The sequence below is a fragment of the Mobula birostris genome, chromosome 25, assembly GCF_030028105.1.
Source record: "Mobula birostris isolate sMobBir1 chromosome 25, sMobBir1.hap1, whole genome shotgun sequence".
Classification (NCBI taxonomy): Eukaryota; Metazoa; Chordata; class Chondrichthyes; order Myliobatiformes; family Myliobatidae; genus Mobula; species Mobula birostris.
The window spans coordinates 59,492,913-59,515,844 of record NC_092394.1 but is presented as its reverse complement, the minus strand read 5'-3'; the positions used below and the strand labels follow the sequence as shown (position 1 = coordinate 59,515,844).

The 22,932-nt window shown below is 55.5% G+C and overlaps 1 protein-coding gene across 1 annotated transcript in view; it reads right to left on the bottom strand.

The window, feature by feature from the left end:
• LOC140187774 (glutathione S-transferase theta-1-like) overlaps positions 1-22,932 on the bottom strand; it is a 66,130-nt gene that overhangs the window by 20,448 nt on the left and 22,750 nt on the right. Inside the window, exon 3 of the mRNA XM_072243471.1 lies at positions 13,223-13,373. Coding sequence (XP_072099572.1) covers positions 13,223-13,373 — 151 coding nt within the window. The remainder of the gene's footprint in view (positions 1-13,222; positions 13,374-22,932) is intronic.

Sequence of the window (22,932 nt, the reverse complement as noted above, 5' to 3'; positions counted from 1 at the left end):
CGTAGGGTACACAGTTTACCACACAGCAGGGTGACGTGTGACGTAGGATACACAGTTATCACACAGCAGGGCGACGTGTGACGTAGGGTACACAGTTTACCACACAGCAGGGTGACGTGTGACGTAGGGTACACAGCAGGGTGACGTGTGACGTAGGGTACACAGTTTACCACACAGCAGGGTGACGTGTGACGTAGGGTACACAGCAGGGTGACGTGTGACGTAGGATACACAGTTTACCACACAGCAGGGTGACGTGTGACATAGGGTACACAGTTTATCACACAGCAGGGTGACGTGTGACGTAGGGTACACAGTTTATCACACAGCAGGGTGATGTGTGACGTAGGGTACACAGTTTACCGCACAGCAGGGTGACGTGTGACGTAGGATACACAGCTTATCACACAGCAGGGTGACGTGTGACGTAGGATACACAGTTATCACACAGCAGGGCGACGTGTGACGTAGGATACACAGTTTATCGCACAGCAGGGCGACGTGTGACGTAGGATACACAGTTTATCGCACAGCAGGGCGACGTGTGACATAGGGTAAACAGTTTATCACACAGCAGGGTGACGTGTGACGTAGGATACACAGCTTATCACACAGCAGGGTGACGTGTGACGTAGGATACACAGTTTATCGCACAGCAGGGCGACGTGTGACGTAGGGTACACAGTTTATCACACAGCAGGGTGATGTGTGACGTAGGGCACACAGTTATCACACAGCAGGGTGACGTGTGACGTAGGGTACATAGTTTACCACACAGCAGGGTGACGTGTGACGTAGGGTACACAGTTTATCACACAGCAGGGTGACGTGTGACGTAGGATACACAGCAGGGTGACGTGTGACGTAGGGTACACTGTTTACCACACAGCAGGGTGACGTGTGACATAGGGTACACAGTTTATCACACAGCAGGGTGACGTGTGACGTAGGGTACACAGTTTATCACACAGCACTGTGACGTGTGACGTAGGGTACACAGTTTACCACACAGCAGGGTGACGTGTGACGTAGGGTACACAGTTTATCACACAGCAGGGTGACGTGTGACGTAGGGTACACAGTTTTATCACACAGCAGGGTTACGTGTGACGTAGGGTACACAGTTTATCACACAGCAGGGAGACGTGTGACGTAGGGTACACAGCAGGGTGACGTGTGACGTAGGGTACACAGTTTATCACACAGCAGGGTGACGTGTGACATAGGGTAAACAGTTTACCACACAGCAGGGTGACGAGTGACGTAGGGTACACAGTTTATCACACAGCAGGGTGACGTGTGACGTAGGGTACACAGTTTATCACAGCAGGGTGACGTGTGACGTAGGGTACACAGTTTATCACACAGCAGGGTGACGTGTGACGTAGGGTACACAGTTTTTCACACAGTAGGGTGACGTGTGACGTAGGATACACAGTTTATCACACAGCAGGGTGACGTGTGACGTAGGGTACACAGTTTTTCACACAGTAGGGTGACGTGTGACGTAGGGTACACAGTTTATCACACAGCAGGGTGACGTGTGACGTAGGGTACACAGTTTATCACACAGCAGTGTGACGTGTGACGTAGGGTACACAGTTTATCACACAGCAGGGCGATGTGTGACGTAGGGTACACAGTTTATCACACAGCAGGGCAACGTGTGACGTAGGGTACACAGTTTATCACACAGCAGGGTGACGTGTGACATAGGGGACACAGATTATCACACAGCAGGGTGACGTGTGACGTAGGGTACACAGTTTACCACACAGCAGGGTGACGTGTGACGTAGGATACACAGTTTATCACACAGCAGGGTGACGTGTGACATAGGGGACACAGATTATCACACAGCAGGGTGACGTGTGACATAGGGGACACAGATTATCACACAGCAGGGTGACGTGTGACGTAGGGTACACAGTTTATCACACAGCAGGGTGACGTGTGACGTAGGGTACACAGCAGGGTGACGTGTGACGTAGGGTACACAGTTTACCACACAGCAGGGTGACGTGTGACGTAGGATACACAGATTATCACACAGCAGGGTGACGTGTGACGTAGGGTACACAGCAGGGTGACGTGTGACGTAGGGTACACAGTTTACCGCACAGCAGGGTGACGTGTGACGTAGGGTACACAGTTTATCACACAGCAGGGTGACGTGTGACGTAGGGGACACAGTTTATCACACAGCAGTGTGACGTGTGACGTAGGGTACACAGTTTATCACACAGCAGGGTGACGTGTGACGTAGGGTACACAGTTTACCACACAGCAGGGTGACGTGTGACGTAGGGTACACAGTTTACCACACAGCAGGGTGACGTGTGACGTAGGGTACACAGTTTATCACACAGCAGGGCAACGTGTGACGTAGGGTACACAGCAGGGTGACGTGTGACGTAGGGTACACAGTTTACCACACAGCAGGGTGACGTGTGACATAGGGGACACAGATTATCACACAGCAGGGTGACGTGTGACGTAGGGTACACAGTTTACCACACAGCAGGGTGACGTGTGACGTAGGGTACACAGTTTATCACACAGCAGGGTGACGTGTAATGTAGGGTACACAGTTTATCACACAGCAGGGTGACGTGTGACGTAGGGTACACAGTTTATCACACAGCAGGGTGACGTGTGACATAGGGTACACAGTTTACCACACAGCAGGGTGACGTGTGACGTAGGATACACAGCAGGGTGACGTGTGACGTAGGGTACACAGTTTACTGCACAGCAGGGCGATGTGTGACGTAGGATACACAGTTTATCACACAGCAAGGTGACGTGTGACGTAGGGTACACAGCAGGGCGACGTGTGACATAGGATACACAGTTTATCACACAGCAGGGTGACGTGTGACGTAGGGTACACAGTTTATCACACAGCAGGGTGACGTGTGACGTAGGGTACACAGTTTACCGCACAGCAGGGAGACGTGTGACGTAGGGTACACAGTTTATCACACAGCAGGGTGACGTGTGACATAGGGTAAACAGTTTACCACACAGCAGGGTGACGTGTGACATAGGGGACACAGGTTATCACACAGCAGGGTGACGTGTGACTTAGGGTACACAGTTTATCGCACAGCAGGGTGACGTGTGACGTAGGGGACACAGTTTATCACACAGCAGGGTGACGTGTGACGTAGGGTACACAGTTTATCGCACAGCAGGGTGACGTGTGACGTAGGATACACAGTTTATCACACAGCAGGGTGACGTGTGACGTAGGGTACACAGTTTATCACACAGCAGGGTGACGTGTGACGTAGGGTACACAGTTTTATCACACAGCAGGGTTACGTGTGACGTAGGGTACACAGTTTATCACACAGCAGGGAGACGTGTGACGTAGGGTACACAGCAGGGTGACGTGTGACGTAGGGTACACAGTTTATCACACAGCAGGGTGACGTGTGACATAGGGTAAACAGTTTACCACACAGCAGGGTGACGAGTGACGTAGGGTACACAGTTTATCACACAGCAGGGTGACGTGTGACGTAGGGTACACAGTTTATCACAGCAGGGTGACGTGTGACGTAGGGTACACTGTTTACCACACAGCAGGGTGACGTGTGACGTAGGGTACACAGTTTATCACACAGCAGGGTGACGTGTGACGTAGGGTACACAGTTTTTCACACAGTAGGGTGACGTGTGACGTAGGGTACACAGTTTACCGCACAGCAGGGAGACGTGTGACGTAGGGTACACAGTTTATCACACAGCAGGGTGACGTGTGACGTAGGGTACACAGTTTTTCACACAGTAGGGTGACGTGTGACGTAGGGTACACAGTTTATCACACAGCAGGGTGACGTGTGACGTAGGATACACTGTTTATCACACAGCAGGGTGACGTGTGACGTAGGATACACAGTTTATCACACAGCAGGGTGACGTGTGACGTAGGGTACACAGTTTATCACACAGCAGGGTGACGTGTGACGTAGGATACACAGTTTATCACACAGCAGGGTGACGTGTGACATAGGATACACAGTTTATCACACAGCAGTGTGACGTGTGACGTAGGGTACACAGTTTATCACACAGCAGGGCGATGTGTGACGTAGGGTACACAGTTTATCACACAGCAGGGCAACGTGTGACGTAGGGTACACAGTTTATCACACAGCAGGGTGACGTGTGACATAGGGGACACAGATTATCACACAGCAGGGTGACGTGTGACGTAGGGTACACAGTTTACCACACAGCAGGGTGACGTGTGACGTAGGATACACAGTTTATCACACAGCAGGGTGACGTGTGACGTAGGGTACACAGTTTATCACACAGCAGGGTGACGTGTGACGTAGGGTACACAGTTGATCACACAGCAGGGTGACGTGTGACGTAGGGTACACTGTTTACCACACAGCAGGGTGACGTGTGACGTTGGGTACACAGTTTATCACACAGCAGGGTGACGTGTGACGTAGGATACACAGTTTATCACACAGCAGGGCGACGTGTGACATAGGGTACACAGTTTATCGCACAGCAGGGTGACGTGTGACGTAGGGTACACAGTTTATCACACAGCAGGGTGACGTGTGACGTAGGGTACACAGTGTATCACACAGCAGGGTGATGTGTGACGTAGGGTACACAGTTTATCACACAGCAGGGTGACGTGTGACGTAGGGTACACAGTTTATCGCACAGCAGGGTGACGTGTGACATAGGGTACACAGTTTATCGCACAGCAGGGTGACGTGTGACGTAGGGTACACAGTGTATCACACAGCAGGGTGATGTGTGACGTAGGGTACACAGTTTATCGCACAGCAGGGTGACGTGTGACATAGGGTACACAGTTTATCACACAGCAGGGTGACGTGTGACGTAGGGTACACAGTGTATCACACAGCAGGGTGATGTGTGACGTAGGGGACACAGTTTATCACACAGCAGTGTGACGTGTGACGTAGGGTACACAGTTTATCACACAGCAGGGTGACGTGTGACGTAGGGTACACAGTTTATCACACAGCAGGGTGACGTGTGACGTAGGGTACACAGTTTATCGCACAGCAGGGTGACGTGTGACATAGGGGACACAGATTATCACACAGCATGGTGACGTGTGACGTAGGGTACACAGTTTATCGCACAGCAGGGTGACGTGTGACATAGGGGACACAGTTTATCACACAGCAGGGCGACGTGTGACGTAGGATACACAGTTTATCACACAGCAGGGTGACGTGTGACGTAGGATACACAGTTTATCACACTGCAGGGTGACGTGTGACGTAGGATACACAGTTTACCGCACAGCAGGGTGACGTGTGACGTAGGATACACAGCAGGGTGACGTGTGACGTAGGGTACACAGTTTACTGCACAGCAGGGCGATGTGTGACGTAGGATACACAGTTTATCACACAGCAAGGTGACGTGTGACGTAGGGTACACAGTTTATCACACAGCAGGGTGACGTGTGACGTAGGGTACACAGTTTATCGCACAGCAGGGTGACGTGTGACGTAGGGTACACAGTTTATCACACAGCAGGGTGACGTGTGACGTAGGATACACAGTTTACCGCACAGCAGGGAGACGTGTGACGTAGGGTACACAGTTTATCACACAGCAGGGTGACGTGTGACATAGGGGACACAGATTATCACACAGCAGGGTGACGTGTGACATAGGGGACACAGATTATCACACAGCAGGGTGACGTGTGACTTAGGGTACACAGTTTATCGCACAGCAGGGTGACGTGTGACGTAGGGGACACAGTTTATCACACAGCAGGGTGACGTGTGACGTAGGGTACACAGTTTATCACACAGCAGGGTGACGTGTGACGTAGGGTACACAGTTTATCGCACAGCAGGGTGACGTGTGACGTAGGGTACACAGTTTATCACACAGCAGGGTGACGTGTGACGTAGGATACACAGTTTATCGCACAGCAGGGTGACGTGTGACGTAGGGTACACAGTTTACCGCACAGCAGGGAGACGTGTGACGTAGGGTACACAGTTTACCGCACAGCAGGGTGACATGTGACGTAGGGTACACAGTTTATCACACAGCAGGGTGACGTGTGACGTAGGGTACACAGTTTATTACACAGCAGGGTGACGTGTGACGTAGGGTACACAGTTTATCACACAGCAGGGTGACGTGTGACGTAGGGTACACAGTTTATCACACAGCAGGGTGACGTGTGACGTAGGGTACACAGTTTACCGCACAGCAGGGTGACATGTGACGTAGGGTACACAGTTTATCACACAGCAGGGTGACGTGTGACGTAGGGTACACAGCAGGGTGACGTGTGACGTAGGGTACACAGTTTACCGCACAGCAGGGTGACGTGTGACGTAGGGTACACAGTTTATCACACAGCAGGGTGATGTGTGACGTAGGGGACACAGTTTATCACACAGCAGTGTGACGTGTGACGTAGGGTACACAGTTTATCACACAGCAGGGTGACGTGTGACGTAGGATACACAGTTTATCACACAGCAGGGTGACGTGTGACGTAGGGTACACAGTTTGTCACACAGCAGGGTGACGTGTGACATAGGGTACATAGTTTATCACACAGCAGGGTGACGTGTGACGTAGGGTACACAGTTTATCGCACAGCAGGGTGACGTGTGACATAGGGGACACAGATTATCACACAGCATGGTGATGTGTGACGTAGGGTACACAGTTTATCGCACAGCAGGGTGATGTGTGACGTAGGGTACACAGTTTATCACACAGCAGGGTGATGTGTGACATAGGGGACACAGTTTATCACACAGCAGGGCGACGTGTGACGTAGGATACACAGTTTATCACACAGCAGGGTGACGTGTGACGTAGGATACACAGTTTATCACACTGCAGGGTGACGTGTGACGTAGGATACACAGTTTACCGCACAGCAGGGTGACGTGTGACGTAGGATACACAGTTTACCACACAGCAGGGTGACGTGTGACATAGGGTACACAGTTTACCACACAGCAGGGTGACGTGTGACGTAGGATACACAGCAGGGTGACGTGTGACGTAGGGTACACAGTTTACTGCACAGCAGGGCGATGTGTGACGTAGGATACACAGTTTATCACACAGCAAGGTGACGTGTGACGTAGGGTACACAGCAGGGCGACGTGTGACATAGGATACACAGTTTATCACACAGCAGGGTGACGTGTGACGTAGGGTACACAGTTTATCACACAGCAGGGCGATGTGTGACGTAGGATACACAGTTTATCACACAGCAGGGTGACGTGTGACGTAGGGTACACAGTTTATCACACAGCAGGGTGACGTGTGACGTAGGGTACACAGTTTTTCACACAGCAGGGTGACGTGTGACGTAGGGTACACAGTTTACCGCACAGCAGGGTGACGTGTGACGTAGGGTACACAGTTTATCACACAGCAGGGTGACGTGTGACGTAGGGGACACAGTTTATCACACAGCAGTGTGACGTGTGACGTAGGGTACACAGTTTATCACACAGCAGGGTGACGTGTGACGTAGGGTACACAGTTTATCACACAGCAGGGTGACGTGTGACATAGGGGACACAGATTATCACACAGCAGGGTGACGTGTGACTTAGGGTACACAGTTTATCGCACAGCAGGGTGACGTGTGACGTAGGGGACACAGTTTATCACACAGCAGGGTGACGTGTGACGTAGGGTACACAGTTTATCACACAGCATGGTGACGTGTGACGTAGGGTACACAGTTTATCACACAGCAGGGTGACGTGTGACATAGGGGACACAGATTATCACACAGCAGGGTGACGTGTGACTTAGGGTACACAGTTTATCGCACAGCAGGGTGACGTGTGACGTAGGGGACACAGTTTATCACACAGCAGGGTGACGTGTGACGTAGGGTACACAGTTTATCACACAGCATGGTGACGTGTGACGTAGGGTACACAGTTTATCGCACAGCAGGGTGATGTGTGACATAGGGGACACAGTTTATCGCACAGCAGGGTGACGTGTGACGTAGGGTACACAGTTTATCACACAGCAGGGTGACGTGTGACGTAGGATACACAGTTTATCGCACAGCATGGTGATGTGTGACGTAGGGTACACAGTTTATCGCACAGCAGGGTGATGTGTGACATAGGGGACACAGATTATCACACAGCAGGGTGACATGTGACGTTGGGTACACAGTTTACCACACAGCAGGGTGACGTGTGACATAGGGTACACAGTTTATCACACAGCAGGGTGACGTGTGACGTAGGGTACACAGTTTATCACACAGCAGGGTGACGTGTGACATAGGGTACACAGTTTATCGCACAGCAGGGTGACGTGTGACGTAGGGTACACAGTTTACCACACAGCAGGGTGACGTGTGACGTAGGGTACACAGTTTACCACACAGCAGGGTGACGTGTGACATAGGGTACACAGTTTACCGCACAGCAGGGTGACGTGTGACATAGGGTACACAGTTTACCACACAGCAGGGTGACGTGTGACGTAGGGTACACAGTTTACCACACAGCAGGGTGACGTGTGACGTAGGGTACACAGTTTATCACACAGCAGGGTGACGTGTGACGTACGGTACACAGTTATCACACAGCAGGGTGACGTGTGACGTAAGGTACACAGTTTACCGCACAGCAGGGTGATGTGTGACATAGGGGACACAGATTATCACACAGCATGGTGATGTGTGACGTAGGGTACACAGTTTATCACACAGCAGGGTGACAGGTCTCATGCCGGCTAATTGCATCCATGTGACCAGCCACCCCACTAAGCTGTGCAGAAACTCGAGGTCACGGTCTTGGGGAGAACAATACTCCAACTGTATGCTCCTGTGTCGTCTCATTTGTCGGCATTTGGCAGTGATGAATTGGTCAAATACTCCTATATTTGGGACTAGCAGCTTGGTCAGCATGGGTGAGTGGGCTGAGTGGCCTCTTTACTTGTAGTATGACACTCTGATGATGGTGTAGTGTTAGCAGGAGCAGCCCCTTGCCATGGGGGTGAGGGGTGGTCTGTGTGTCCGGTGAACTGAGATGGCCCAGCTGCAGTGCATGGTAACGGAATTGATCTCAGAGTCAGAGCCCCTCCCCTGGGCTTGACTGGGGAGGGGGATGTCATTTACAGCGGGTGCCAGTATGAGAAGGGGCACTGCTGCCATGCAGAAGGGAGAGGGCAGGCAGAGGCTGTTCCACTGGCACTGTTCCTGCAGGCAGTCCAATGAGCCCGAGGCCTAGCTCTGCTCAAGCAGGAAGCCAGATTTGGCCGGGGGGGCAGTGTGAGGTGAAAGGGAGGGGAAGATAGGGACATAGAGCTGGGAGTCCAGGGCAATGGGGGAGAGTTCTGGGGCTATCCAAGTCATGCAGAGGAAATGATCTGGCAGTGCAGGTTATGTCAGGTAGGAGATACAGAAGCCTGGAGGCACCCAGTCAGCGATTCAGGAACAGCTTCTTCCTCTCTGCCATCCGATTCCTAAATGGACATTGAAGCCTTGGACAGTACCTTGCTTTTTTAATAGACAGTAATTCTGTTTTTGCACGTTTTAAAGTCTATTGAATATACGAATACTTGTTTATTTACTTATTATTATTGTTACTTTTTCTCTGTTGATGATAATAAACCTGATTCTGATCACTCTTAGTGTAGACACTTTTTAAAATACATATGATCAAACTTCCCAGGTAGGCAAAAGTAGACTGTGGTAATTCTGAGGTGAGTGCAATAGACCCCAAGAAAGCTCACACTCCCCGACCTCTGGAACTGTGTGGCACCTGGGCTGCTGACTCCCTGCTGTGGGCTCCAACGCTACCCGATCACCCCGTTCTCTTCCAGAAGGCCTATGAATGTTCTTAATTATCCCCCAACTGTAATACTCGGCCTCTGACTCTGATCTCCTCTCCTTATCTCTCAGATCGTGCCACGGTCTCCACCCTGCCCCAGCGCCTGTCTCCAAAACACCCAACCAGAACCTTCACCTTGGCTCTAGCCCTTCCCCAACATCTCTGAACAGGTTGCCTCCTCCACCAACACCCTGCTGAACACAGGCTGAGCTGTGGCGATTCAGAGTGCTGGGACTTGGTCCGACACTGGCACGGGGACTGTTTCCCCTTTTACACGCAAATCACTGCAGTTCGCTGCAGGCAGAAAAAATTGTACTCCTCTTGGCCCAGTATCCCAGTTCAGGCCCTCCCCAATTCCCCACACCCCTCCCTAATCACCTCTGAACCTTAACCCCCCCCACAGAAACTCTCCAATCACCCCCTCCCCTCCCCCACTATCCGTCTCCAATCACCCCTCCCCTCACAGCCCCTCCCCTCCCCTCACAGCCCTTCTCCAATCACCCCCTCCCTTCCCCCACTGTCCGTCTCCAATCATCCCTCCCCTCCCCTCACAGCCCCTCCCCAATCACCCCCTCCCCTCCCCTCACAGCCCCTCTCCAATCACCCCCTTCCCTCCCCCAGTCCATCTCCAATCACCCCTCCCCTCACAGCCCCTCTCCAATCACCCCCTCCCCTCCCCTCACAGCCTCTCTCCAATCACCCCCTTCCCTCCCCCACAGTCCATCTCCAATCACCCCTCCCCTCACAGCCCCTCTCCAATCACCCCCTCTCCCTCCCCTCACAGCCCCTCTCCAATCACCCCCTCCCCTCCCCTCACAGCCCCTCTCCAATCACCCCTCCCCTCCCCTCACAGCCCCTCTCCAATCACCCCCTCCCCTCCCCACACAGCCCCTCTCCAATCACCCCCTTCCCTCCCCCTCCCCTCACAGCCTCTCTCCAATCACCCCTCCCCTCCCCTCACAGCCCCCTCTCCAATCACCCCCTCCCCTCCCCTCACAGCCCCTTCCCAATCACCCCTCCCCTCCCCTCACAGCCCCTCTCCAATCACCCCCTTCCCTCCCCCAGTCCATCTCCAATCACCCCCTTCCCTCCCCTCACAGCCCCTCTCCAATCACCCCCTCCCCTCACAGCCCCTCTCCAATCACCCCCTTCCCTCCCCCACTGTCCGTCTACAATCACCCCTCCCCTCCCCTCACAGCCCCTCTCCAATCAGCCCCTCCCCTCCCCTCACAGCCCCCCTCCAATCACCCCCTCCCCTCCCCCACTGTCCGGCTCCAATCACCCCTCCCCTCACAGCCCCTCCCCAATCACCCCCTCCCCTCACAGCCCCTCTCCAATCACCCCCTTCCCTCCCCCACTGTCCATCTCCAATCACCCCTCCCTTCCCCTCACAGCCCTCCCCAATCACCCTCTCCCCTCCCCTCACAGCCCCTCTCCAATCACCCCCTCCCTTCCCCACTGTCCGTCTCCAATCACCCCTCCCCTCCTCTCACAGCCCCTCTCCAATCACCCCCTCCCTTCCCCCACTGTCCATCTCCAATCACCCCCTCCCCTCCCCTCACAGCCCCTCTCCAATCACCCCCTCCCCTCCCCTCACAGCCCCTCTCCAATCACCCCCTCCCCTCCCCCACTGTCCATCTCCAATTACCCCTCCCTACAGCCGCTCTCCAATCACCCCCTCCCCTCCCCCACTGTCCATCTCCAATCACCCCTCCCCTCCCCTCACAGCCCCTCTCCAATCACCCCCTCCCCTCCCCTCACAGCCCCTCTCCAATCACCCCCTTCCCTCCCCTCACAGCCCCTCTCCAATCACCCCCTTCCCTCCCCTCCCCTCACAGCCTCTCTCCAATCACCCCCTCCCCTCCCCTCACAGCCCCTCTCCAATCACCCCCTTCCCTCCCCTCACAGCCCCTCTCCAATCACCCCTCCCCTCTCCTCACAGCCCCTCTCCAATCACCCCCTTCCCTCCCCTCACAGCCCCTCTCCAATCACCCCCTTCCCTCCCCTCACAGCCCCTCTCCAATCACCCCCTTCCCTCCCCTCACAGCCCTTCTCCAATCAGCCCCTCCCCTCCCCTCACAGCCTCTCTCCAATCACCCCCTCCCCTCCCCCACTGTCCGTCTACAATCACCCCCTCCCCTCCCCCACTGTCCATCTCCAATCACCCCCCCCTACAGCCGCTCTCCAATCACCCCCTCCCCTCCCCCACTGTCCATCTCCAATCACCCCTCCCCTCACAGCCCCTCTCCAATCAGCCCCTCCCCTCCCCCACTGTCCGTCTCCAATCACCCCCTTCCCTCCCCCACTGTCCATCTCCAATCACCCTCTCCCCTCCCCTCACAGCCCCTCCCCAATCACCCCTTCCCTCCCCCACTGTCCGTCTCCAATCACCCCTCCCCTCCCCTCACAGCCCCTCTCCAATCACCCCTTCCCTCCCCTCACAGCCTCTCTCCAATCACCCCCTTCCCTCCCCTCACAGCCCCTCTCCAATCACCCCTCCCCTCCCCTCACAGCCCCTCTCCAATCACCCCTTCCCTCCCCTCACAGCCTCTCTCCAATCACCCCCTTCCCTCCCCTCCCCGCCCCTCCCCAATCACCCCTCCCCTCCCCTCACAGCCCCTCTCCAATCACCCCCTCCCCTCCCCCACTGTCCGGCTCCAATCACCCCCTTCCCTCCCCCACTGTCCGTCTCCAATCACCCCTCCCCTTCCCTCACAGCCCCTCTCCAATCACCCTCTCCCCTCCCCTCACAGCCCCTCCCCAATCACCCTTTCCCTCCCCCACTGTCCATCTCCAATCACCCCTCCCCTCCCCTCACAGCCCCTTCCCAATCACCCCTTCCCTCCCCCACTGTCCGTCTCCAATCACCCCTCCCCTCCCCTCACAGCCCCTCTCCAATCACCCCCTCCGCCCTCCCCTCAGCCCCTTTCCCTTGGCTCTACCCTTGTGCCACCGTGAAGGTAGAATGCGTGTGAAACCTGCAGGAATGTGGAAGATTAGGGTATTCGGTGTGTGATCTCAAGGCCATTGGACCCGAGCTGGTTGAGCACCAAATGAGCAACTCTTTGTGAAAACCACTGTTTGTTCACGTGAAGGATAAATAGATTCAGAGTGAAGCCACAGACTGTTATTGAAGCACAATCCCTGCGGTCACTGACAACAGAGCAAAGTTTCAGCAATACCTGTACACCCTGCAAACTGCTTAGCACAATTTACTCCCAAGTATGGGGAGCTGAGGCAGTCTGGCAGGGCAGGGAAGAGTTAGGGGGCAGGGCGGGGAAGGGAGAGTGGTTGGCGGGGAGGGGAGAGTGGTTGGTGGAGGGTAAATTGGGAGGAACCATCAAGCTTACCTTGAACAGGAAGAGCCTCGATCCTTGGAACCTAATGGCCATATGCTGCCAGGCCAGATACTCATCCACACGGGACCTCAGCTGGAGCTCAGAGGGGTACCAGTGGTTGGGGGTCTGGTATTTACCAGCCAGGTACTTCAGGATGGCCACACTGGGGTGGGAGGGGGGAGATAGGGAGCATTACTCTCTTATCAGGTAAACTTCCAGCCAACACCAACTACCCTCTTCCCAGAACATCCTGCAAAAGCACCATCTTGCCCTGTGCTAGGCAAGGGGCTTCCACTCTTCATTGTAACTCAGCTTGGCATCACTGTTCAGCTAGAGCCAGACCCCAGGCAGAGGCACAAACAGTGACACTGGATCCAGTTCCCAGGCAGAGGCACAGTGACACTGGATACAGTTCCCAGTCGGAGACGCACGCGGTGACACTGGATTCAGTTCCCAGGCAGAGGCACAAACAGTGACACTGGGTCCTGACCCCAGGCAGCGGCGCGAACACTGGCACTGGGTCCAGACATCAGGCAGAGGCACGAACCGTGACACTGTAGCCAAACACACACACACCCGGCAGAGGTGCAAACCACGACACTGTATCCTGACCCGCCCCCCCCCCAGGCAGAGGCGCAAACCATGACACTGGATCCTGACCCCAGGGAGAGGCACAAACCCTGACACTGGATCCTGACCCCAGGCAGAGGCGCAACCCGTGACATTGGATCCTGACCCCAGGCAGAGGCTCAAACTGCGACACTGGATCCTGACCCTCAGGCAGAGGCGCAAACCGTGACACTGTATCCTGACACCCCCCCCCCCCCCAGGCAGAGGCACAAACCGTGACACTGGCTCCTGACCCCAGGGAGAGGCACAAACTGTGACACTGGATCCTGACCCCAGGCAGAGGCGCAAACCATGACACTGGATCCTGACCCCAAGCAGAGTCACAGTGACACTGGATCCTGACCCCAGGGAGAGGCACAAACCGTGGCACTGGTCCTGACCCCAGGCAAAGGCGCAAACCATGACACTGGATCCTGACCCGAGTCAGAGGCACAAACAGTGACAATAAATCCTGACCCCAGGCAGAGACACAAACAGTGACACTGGATCCTGACCCCAGGCAGAGGCGCAACCCGTGAAACTGGATACTGGGACCCTGACCCCCCCCCCCCCGGCAGAGACACAAACAGTGACATCGGATCCTGACCCCAGGCAGAGGCAAACCAGTGACACTGGATCCTGGCCCCAGGCAGAGGCACAAACAGTGACACTGGATCCTGACTCCAGGCAGAGGCACAAACAGTGACACTGGATCCTGACCCCAGGTAGAGTCACAAACTGCGACATTGGATCCTGACCCCAGGCAGAGACACAGTGACACTGGATCCTGACCCCAGGCGGAGTCACAGTGACACTGGATCCTGACCCCAGGCAGAGACACAGTGACACTGGATTCTGATACACACACACACACACACCTCCTCCCCCCCCCCGGCAGAGTCACAACCTGTGACACTGGATCCCGACCCCAGGCAGAGTCACAAACAGTGACACTGGATCCTGGCCCCAGGCAGAGTCGCAAACTGTGACACTGGATCCTGACCCCCAGGCAGAGTCACAAACAGTGACACTAGATCCTAACCCCAGGCAGAGTCACAGTGATACTGGATCCTTACCCCAGGCAGGGTCACAAACTGTGACACTGGATCCTGAGCCCAGGCAGAGGCACAAACCGCGACACTGGATCCTGGCCCCCAGAAAGAGGCGCAAACCTCGATACTGGATCCAGGACACCCACCCCCGCAGCAGAGAGACAAACAGTGACACTGGATCCTGACCCCAGGCAGGGTCAGAGTGACACTAGATCCTGACCCCAGGCAGAGTCACAAACTGCGACATTGGATCCTGACCCCAGGCAGAGTCACAGTGACACTAGATCCTGACCCCAGGCAGAGACAAAAAAAGAGACACTGGATCCTGACCCCAGGCAGAGTCACAAACAGTGACACTGGGTCCAGACCCCAGGCAAGGTCGCAGTGACACTGGATCCTGACCCCAGGCAGAGTCACAGTGACACTGGATCCAGACCCCAGGCAGGGTCACAGTGACACTAGATCCTGACTCCAGGCAGAGTCACAAACTGCGACATTGGATCCTGACCCCAGGCAGAGACACAGTGACACTGGATCCTGACACACACACCCCCCGGCAGAGTCACAAACAGTGACACTGGATCCTGACCCCAGTCAGACGCACAAACATTGACACTGGATCCTGACCCCAGGCAGAGACACAAACAGTTACACTGGATCCTGACCCCAGGCAGAGTCACAGTAACACTGGGTCCTGACCCCAGACAGGGTCACAGTGACACTGGATCCTGACCTCAGGCAGAGTCACAAACTGCAACATTGGATCCTGACCCCAGCAGAGACACAAACAGTGACACTGGATCCTGACCCCAGGCAGAGTCACAGTAACACTGGGTCCTGACCCCAGACAGGGTCACAGTGACACTGGATCCTGACCTCAGGCAGAGTCACAAACTGCGACATTGGATCCTGACCCCAGCAGTGACACAAACAGTGACACCGGATCGTGAACCCAGGCAGAGTCACAAATGGTGACACTGGATCCTTAACCCTGGCAGGGTTACAAACAGTGACATTGGATCCTGACCCCAGGCAGAGCCACAAACTGCGACATTGGATCCTGACCCCAGGCAGAGTCACAAATTGTGACACTGGATCCTGACCCCAGTCAGTGTCATAGTGACACTGGATCCTGAACCCAGGCAGAGACACAAACAGTGACACTGGATCCTGACCCCAGGCAGGGTCACAAACTGCAACATTGGATCCTGACCGCAGGCAGAGCCACAAATTGCGACACTAGATCCTGACCCCAGGCAGAGACACCGTGACACTGGATCCTGCCCCCCCCCAGGCAGAGTCACAGTGACGCTGGATCCTGACCCCAGGCAGAGTCAGAGTGACACTAGATCCTGACCCCAGGCAGAGACACAAACTGTGACACTGGATCCTGACCCCAGGCAGAGGCACAAACCGCGACACTGGATCCTGGCCCCAGAAAGAGGTGCAAACTGCGACATTGGATCCTGACCCCAGGCAGAGACACAAACAGTGACACTGGATCCTGACCCCAGGCAGAGTCGCAAACAGTGACACTGGATCCTGACCCCAGGCAGGGTCACAGTGACACTGGATCCTGAACCCAGGCAGAGTCACAAACAGTGACACTAGATCCTGACCCCAGGCAGAGTCACAAACTGTGACATTGGATCCTGACACCAGGCAGAGCCACAAACTGCGACACTAGATCCTGACCCCAGGCAGAGTCACAAACTGCGACATTGGATCCTGACCCCAGGCAGAGCCACAAACTGCGACACTAGATCCTGACCCCAGGCGGAGCCACAAACTGCGACACTAGATCCTGACCCCAGGCGGAGACACAGTGACACTGGATCCTGACCCCAGGTGGAGTCACAGTGACACTGGATCCTGACTCCAGGCAGAGACACAGTGACACTGGATCCTGGCCCCAGGCAGAGGCGCAAACCGTAACACTGGATCCTGACCCCAGTCAGAGACGCAAACAGTGACACTGGATCCTGGCTCCAGGCAGAGACACAAACAGTGACACTGGATCCTGACTCCAGGCAGAGACACAAACAGTGACACTGGTTCCTGACCCCAGGCAGAGACACGTTGACACTGGATCCTGACCCCAGGCGGAGACACAGTGACACTGGATCCTGACCCCAGGCAGGGACACAAATGGTGACACTGGATCCTGACCCCAGGCAGAGACACAAACGGTGACACTGGATCCTGACCCCAGGCAGAGACACAAACGGTGACACTGGGTCCTGACCCCAGGCAGAGTCACAGTGACACTGGATCCTGACCCCAGGCAGAGACACCGTAACACTGGATCCTGACCCCAGGCAGAGTCAGAGTGACACTAGAACCTGACCCCAGGCAGAGTCACAAACTGTGACACTAGATCCTGACCCCAGGCGGAGCCACAAACTGCGACACTAGATCCTGACTCCAGGTGGAGACACAAACTGTGACACTGGATCCTGACCCCAGGCGGAGTCACAGTGACACTGGATCCTGACTCCAGGCAGAGACACAGTGACACTGGATCCTGGCCCCAGGCAGAGGCGCAAACCGTGACACTGGATCCTGACCCCAGTCAGAGACACAAACAGTGACACTGGATCCTGACTCCAGGCAGAGACACAAACAGTGGCACTGGATCCTGACCCCAGGCAGAGGCACAACCAGTGACACTGGATCCTGACTCCCGGCAGAGACCCAAACAGTGACACTGGTTCCTGACCCCAGGCAGAGACACGTTGACACTGGATCCTGACCCCAGGCGGAGTCACAGTGACACTGGATCCTGACCCCAGGCGGAGTCACAGTGACACTGGATCCTGACTCCAGGCAGTGTCACAGTGACACTGGATCCTGACCCCAGGCAGAGACACAAACAGTGACACTAGATCCTGACCCCAGGCAGAGACACAGTGACACTGGATCCTGACACACACACACCCCCGGCAGAGTCACAAACAGTGACACTGGATCCTGACCCCAGTCAGAGGCACAAACATTGACACTGGATCCTGACCCCAGGCAGAGACACAGTAACACTGGGTCCTGACCCCAGACAGGGTCACAGTGACACTGGATCCTGACCTCAGGCAGAGTTACAAACTGCGACATTGGATCCTGACCCCAGCAGAGACACAAACAGTGACACCGGATCGTGAACCCAGGCAGAGTCACAAACGGTGACACTGGATCCTTAACCCTGGCAGGGTTACAAACAGTGACACTGGATCCTGACCCCAGGCAGAGACACTGTGATACTGGATCCTGACCCCAGGCAGAGTCACAAACAGTGACACTGGATCCTGACCCCAGTCAGGGTCACAGTGACACTGGATCCTGAACCCAGGCAGAGACACAAACAGTGACACTGGATCCTGACCCCAGGCAGGGTCACAAACTGCGACATTGGATCCTGACCCCAGGCAGAGCCACAAACTGCGACATTGGATCCTGACCACAGGCAGAGTCACAAATTGTGACACTGGATCCTGACCCCAGTCAGGGTCATAGTGACACTGGATCCTGAACCCAGGCAGAGACACAAACAGTGACACTGGATCCTGAACCCAGGCAGAGCCACAAACTGTGACACTAGATCCTGACCCCAGGCAGAGTCACAAACTGCGACATTGGATCCTGACCCCAGGCAGAGCCACAAACTGCGACACTAGATTCTGACCCCAGGCGGAGACACAGTGACACTGGATCCTGACTCCAGGCAGAGACACAGTGACACTGGATCCTGACCCCAGGCAGAGGCGCAAACCGTGACACTGGATCCTGACCCCAGTCAGAGACACAAACAGTGACACTGGATCCTGACTCCAGGCAGAGACACAAACAGTGACACTGGATCCTGACCCCAGGCAGAGGCACAACCAGTGACACTGGATCCTGACTCCAGGCAGAAACACAAACAGTGACACTGGTTCCTGACCCCAGGCAGAGTCACAAACTGCGACATTGGGTCCTGACCCCAGGCAGAGACACGTTGACACTGGATCCTGACCCCAGGCAGAGACGCAGTGAAACTGGATCCTGACCCCAGGCAGGGACACAAACAGTGACACTGGATCCTGACCCCAGGCAGAGTCACAGTGACACTGGATCCTGACCCCAGGCAGAGACACTGTGACACTGGATCCTGACCCCAGGCAGAGTCAGAGTGACACTAGAACCTGACCCCAGGCAGAGTCACAAACTGTGACACTGGATCCTGACCCCAGCCAGAGTCACAGTGACACTAGATTCTGACCCCAGGCAGAGACACAAACTGTGACACTGGATCCTGACCCCAGGCAGTGGCACAAACCGTGATACTGGATCCTGGTCCCCAGAAAGAGGTGCAAACTGCGATACTGAATCCAGGACCGACACCCCCCCCCCCCCAGCAGAGAGACAAACAGTGACACTGGATCCTGACCCCAGGCAGAGACACAGTGACACTGGATCCTGACCCCAGTCAGAGACACAAACAGTGACACTGGATCCTGACCCCAGGCAGAGTCACAAACTGCGACATTGGATCCTGACCCCAGCAGTGACACAAACAGTGACACCGGATCGTGAACCCAGGCAGAGTCACAAATGGTGACACTGGATCCTTAACCCTGGCAGGGTTACAAACAGTGACATTGGATCCTGACCCCAGGCAGAGCCACAAACTGCGACATTGGATCCTGACCCCAGGCAGAGTCACAAATTGTGACACTGGATCCTGACCCCAGGCAGGGTCACAAACTGCAACATTGGATCCTGACCGCAGGCAGAGCCACAAATTGCGACACTAGATCCTGACCCCAGGCAGAGACACCGTGACACTGGATCCTGCCCCCCCCCAGGCAGAGTCACAGTGACGCTGGATCCTGACCCCAGGCAGAGTCAGAGTGACACTAGATCCTGACCCCAGGCAGAGACACAAACTGTGACACTGGATCCTGACCCCAGGCAGAGGCACAAACCGCGACACTGGATCCTGGCCCCCAGAAAGAGGTGCAAACTGCGACATTGGATCCTGACCCCAGGCAGAGACACAAACAGTGACACTGGATCCTGACCCCAGGCAGAGTCGCAAACAGTGACACTGGATCCTGACCCCAGGCAGGGTCACAGTGACACTGGATCCTGAACCCAGGCAGAGTCACAAACAGTGACACTAGATCCTGACCCCAGGCAGAGTCACAAACTGTGACATTGGATCCTGACACCAGGCAGAGCCACAAACTGCGACACTAGATCCTGACCCCAGGCAGAGTCACAAACTGCGACATTGGATCCTGACCCCAGGCAGAGCCACAAACTGCGACACTAGATCCTGACCCCAGGCGGAGCCACAAACTGCGACACTGGATCCTGACTCCAGGCAGAGACACAAACAGTGACACTGGTTCCTGACCCCAGGCAGAGACACGTTGACACTGGATCCTGACCCCAGGCGGAGACACAGTGACACTGGATCCTGACCCCAGGCAGGGACACAAACGGTGACACTGGATCCTGACCCCAGACAGAGACACAAACGGTGACACTGGATCCTGACCCCAGGCAGAGACACAAACGGTGACACTGGATCCTGACCCCAGGCAGAGTCACAGTGACACTGGATCCTGACCCCAGGCAGAGACACCGTGACACTGGATCCTGACCCCAGGCAGAGTCAGAGTGACACTAGAACCTGACCCCAGGCAGAGTCACAAACTGTGACACTAGATCCTGACCCCAGGCGGAGCCACAAACTGCGACACTAGATCCTGACTCCAGGCGGAGACACAAACTGTGACACTGGATCCTGACCCCAGGCGGAGTCACAGTGACACTGGATCCTGACTCCAGGCAGAGACACAGTGACACTGGATCCTGGCCCCAGGCAGAGGCGCAAACCGTGACACTGGATCCTGACCCCAGTCAGAGACACAAACAGTGACACTGGATCCTGACTCCAGGCAGAGACACAAACAGTGACACTGGATCCTGACCCCAGGGAGAGGCACAACCAGTGACACTGGATCCTGACTCCAGGCAGAGACCCAAACAGTGACACTGGTTCCTGACCCCAGGCAGAGACACGTTGACACTGGATCCTGACCCCAGGCGGAGACACAGTGACACTGGATCCTGACCCCAGGCGGAGTCACCGTGACACTGGATCCTGACCCCAGGCGGAGTCACAGTGACACTGGATCCTGACTCCAGGCAGCGTCACAGTGACACTGGATCCTGACCCCAGGCAGAGACACAAACAGTGACACTAGATCCTGACCCCAGGCAGAGACACAGTGACACTGGATCCTGACACACACACACACCCCCGGCAGAGTCACAAACAGTGACACTGGATCCTGACCCCAGTCAGAGGCACAAACATTGACACTGGATCCTGACCCCAGGCAGAGACACAGTAACACTGGGTCCTGACCCCAGACAGGGTCACAGTGACACTGGATCCTGACCTCAGGCAGAGTTACAAACTGCGACATTGGATCCTGACCCCAGCAGAGACACAAACAGTGACACCGGATCGTGAACCCAGGCAGAGTCACAAACGGTGACACTGGATCCTTAACCCTGGCAGGGTTACAAACAGTGACACTGGATCCTGACCCCAGGCAGAGACACTGTGATACTGGATCCTGACCCCAGGCAGAGTCACAAACAGTGACACTGGATCCTGACCCCAGTCAGGGTCACAGTGACACTGGATCCTGAACCCAGGCAGAGACACAAACAGTGACACTGGATCCTGACCCCAGGCAGGGTCACAAACTGCGACATTGGATCCTGACCCCAGGCAGAGCCACAAACTGCGACATTGGATCCTGACCACAGGCAGAGTCACAAATTGTGACACTGGATCCTGACCCCAGTCAGGGTCATAGTGACACTGGATCCTGAACCCAGGCAGAGACACAAACAGTGACACTGGATCCTGAACCCAGGCAGAGTCACAAACAGTGACACTGGATCCTGACACCAGGCAGGGTCACAGTGACACTGGATCCTGAACCCAGGCAGAGTCACAAACAGTGACACTAGATCCTGACCCCAGGCAGAGCCACAAACTGTGACACTAGATCCTGACCCCAGGCAGAGTCACAAACTGCGACATTGGATCCTGACCCCAGGCAGAGCCACAAACTGCGACACTAGATTCTGACCCCAGGCGGAGACACAGTGACACTGGATCCTGACTCCAGGCAGAGACACAGTGACACTGGATCCTGACCCCAGGCAGAGGCGCAAACCGTGACACTGGATCCTGACCCCAGGCAGAGGCGCAAACCGTGACACTGGATCCTGACCCCAGGCAGAGGCACAACCAGTGACACTGGATCCTGACCTCAGGCAGAGGCACAACCAGTGACACTGGATCCTGACTCCAGGCAGAGACACAAACAGTGACACTGGTTCCTGACCCCAGGCAGAGTCACAAACTGCGACATTGGGTCCTGACCCCAGGCAGAGACACGTTGACACTGGATCCTGACCCCAGGCAGAGACGCAGTGAAACTGGATCCTGACCCCAGGCAGGGACACAAACAGTGACACTGGATCCTGACCCCAGGCAGAGTCACAGTGACACTGGATCCTGACCCCAGGCAGAGACACTGTGACACTGGATCCTGACCCCAGGCAGAGTCACAAACTGTGACACTGGATCCTGACCCCAGGCAGAGTCACAGTGACACTAGATTCTGACCCCAGGCAGAGACACAAACTGTGACACTGGATCCTGACCCCAGGCAGTGGCACAAACCGTGATACTGGATCCTGGTCCCCAGAAAGAGGTGCAAACTGCGATACTGAATCCAGGACCGACACCCCCCCCCCAGCAGAGAGACAAACAGTGACACTGGATCCTGACCCCAGGCAGAGACACAGTGACACTGGATCCTGACCCCAGTCAGAGACACAAACAGTGACACTGGATCCTGACCCCAGGCAGAGGCACGACCAGTGACACTGGATCCTGACTCCAGGCAGAGACACAAACAGTGACACTGGGTCCTGACCCCAGGCAGAGACCCGTTGACACTGGATCCTGACCCCAGGCGGAGACACAGTGAC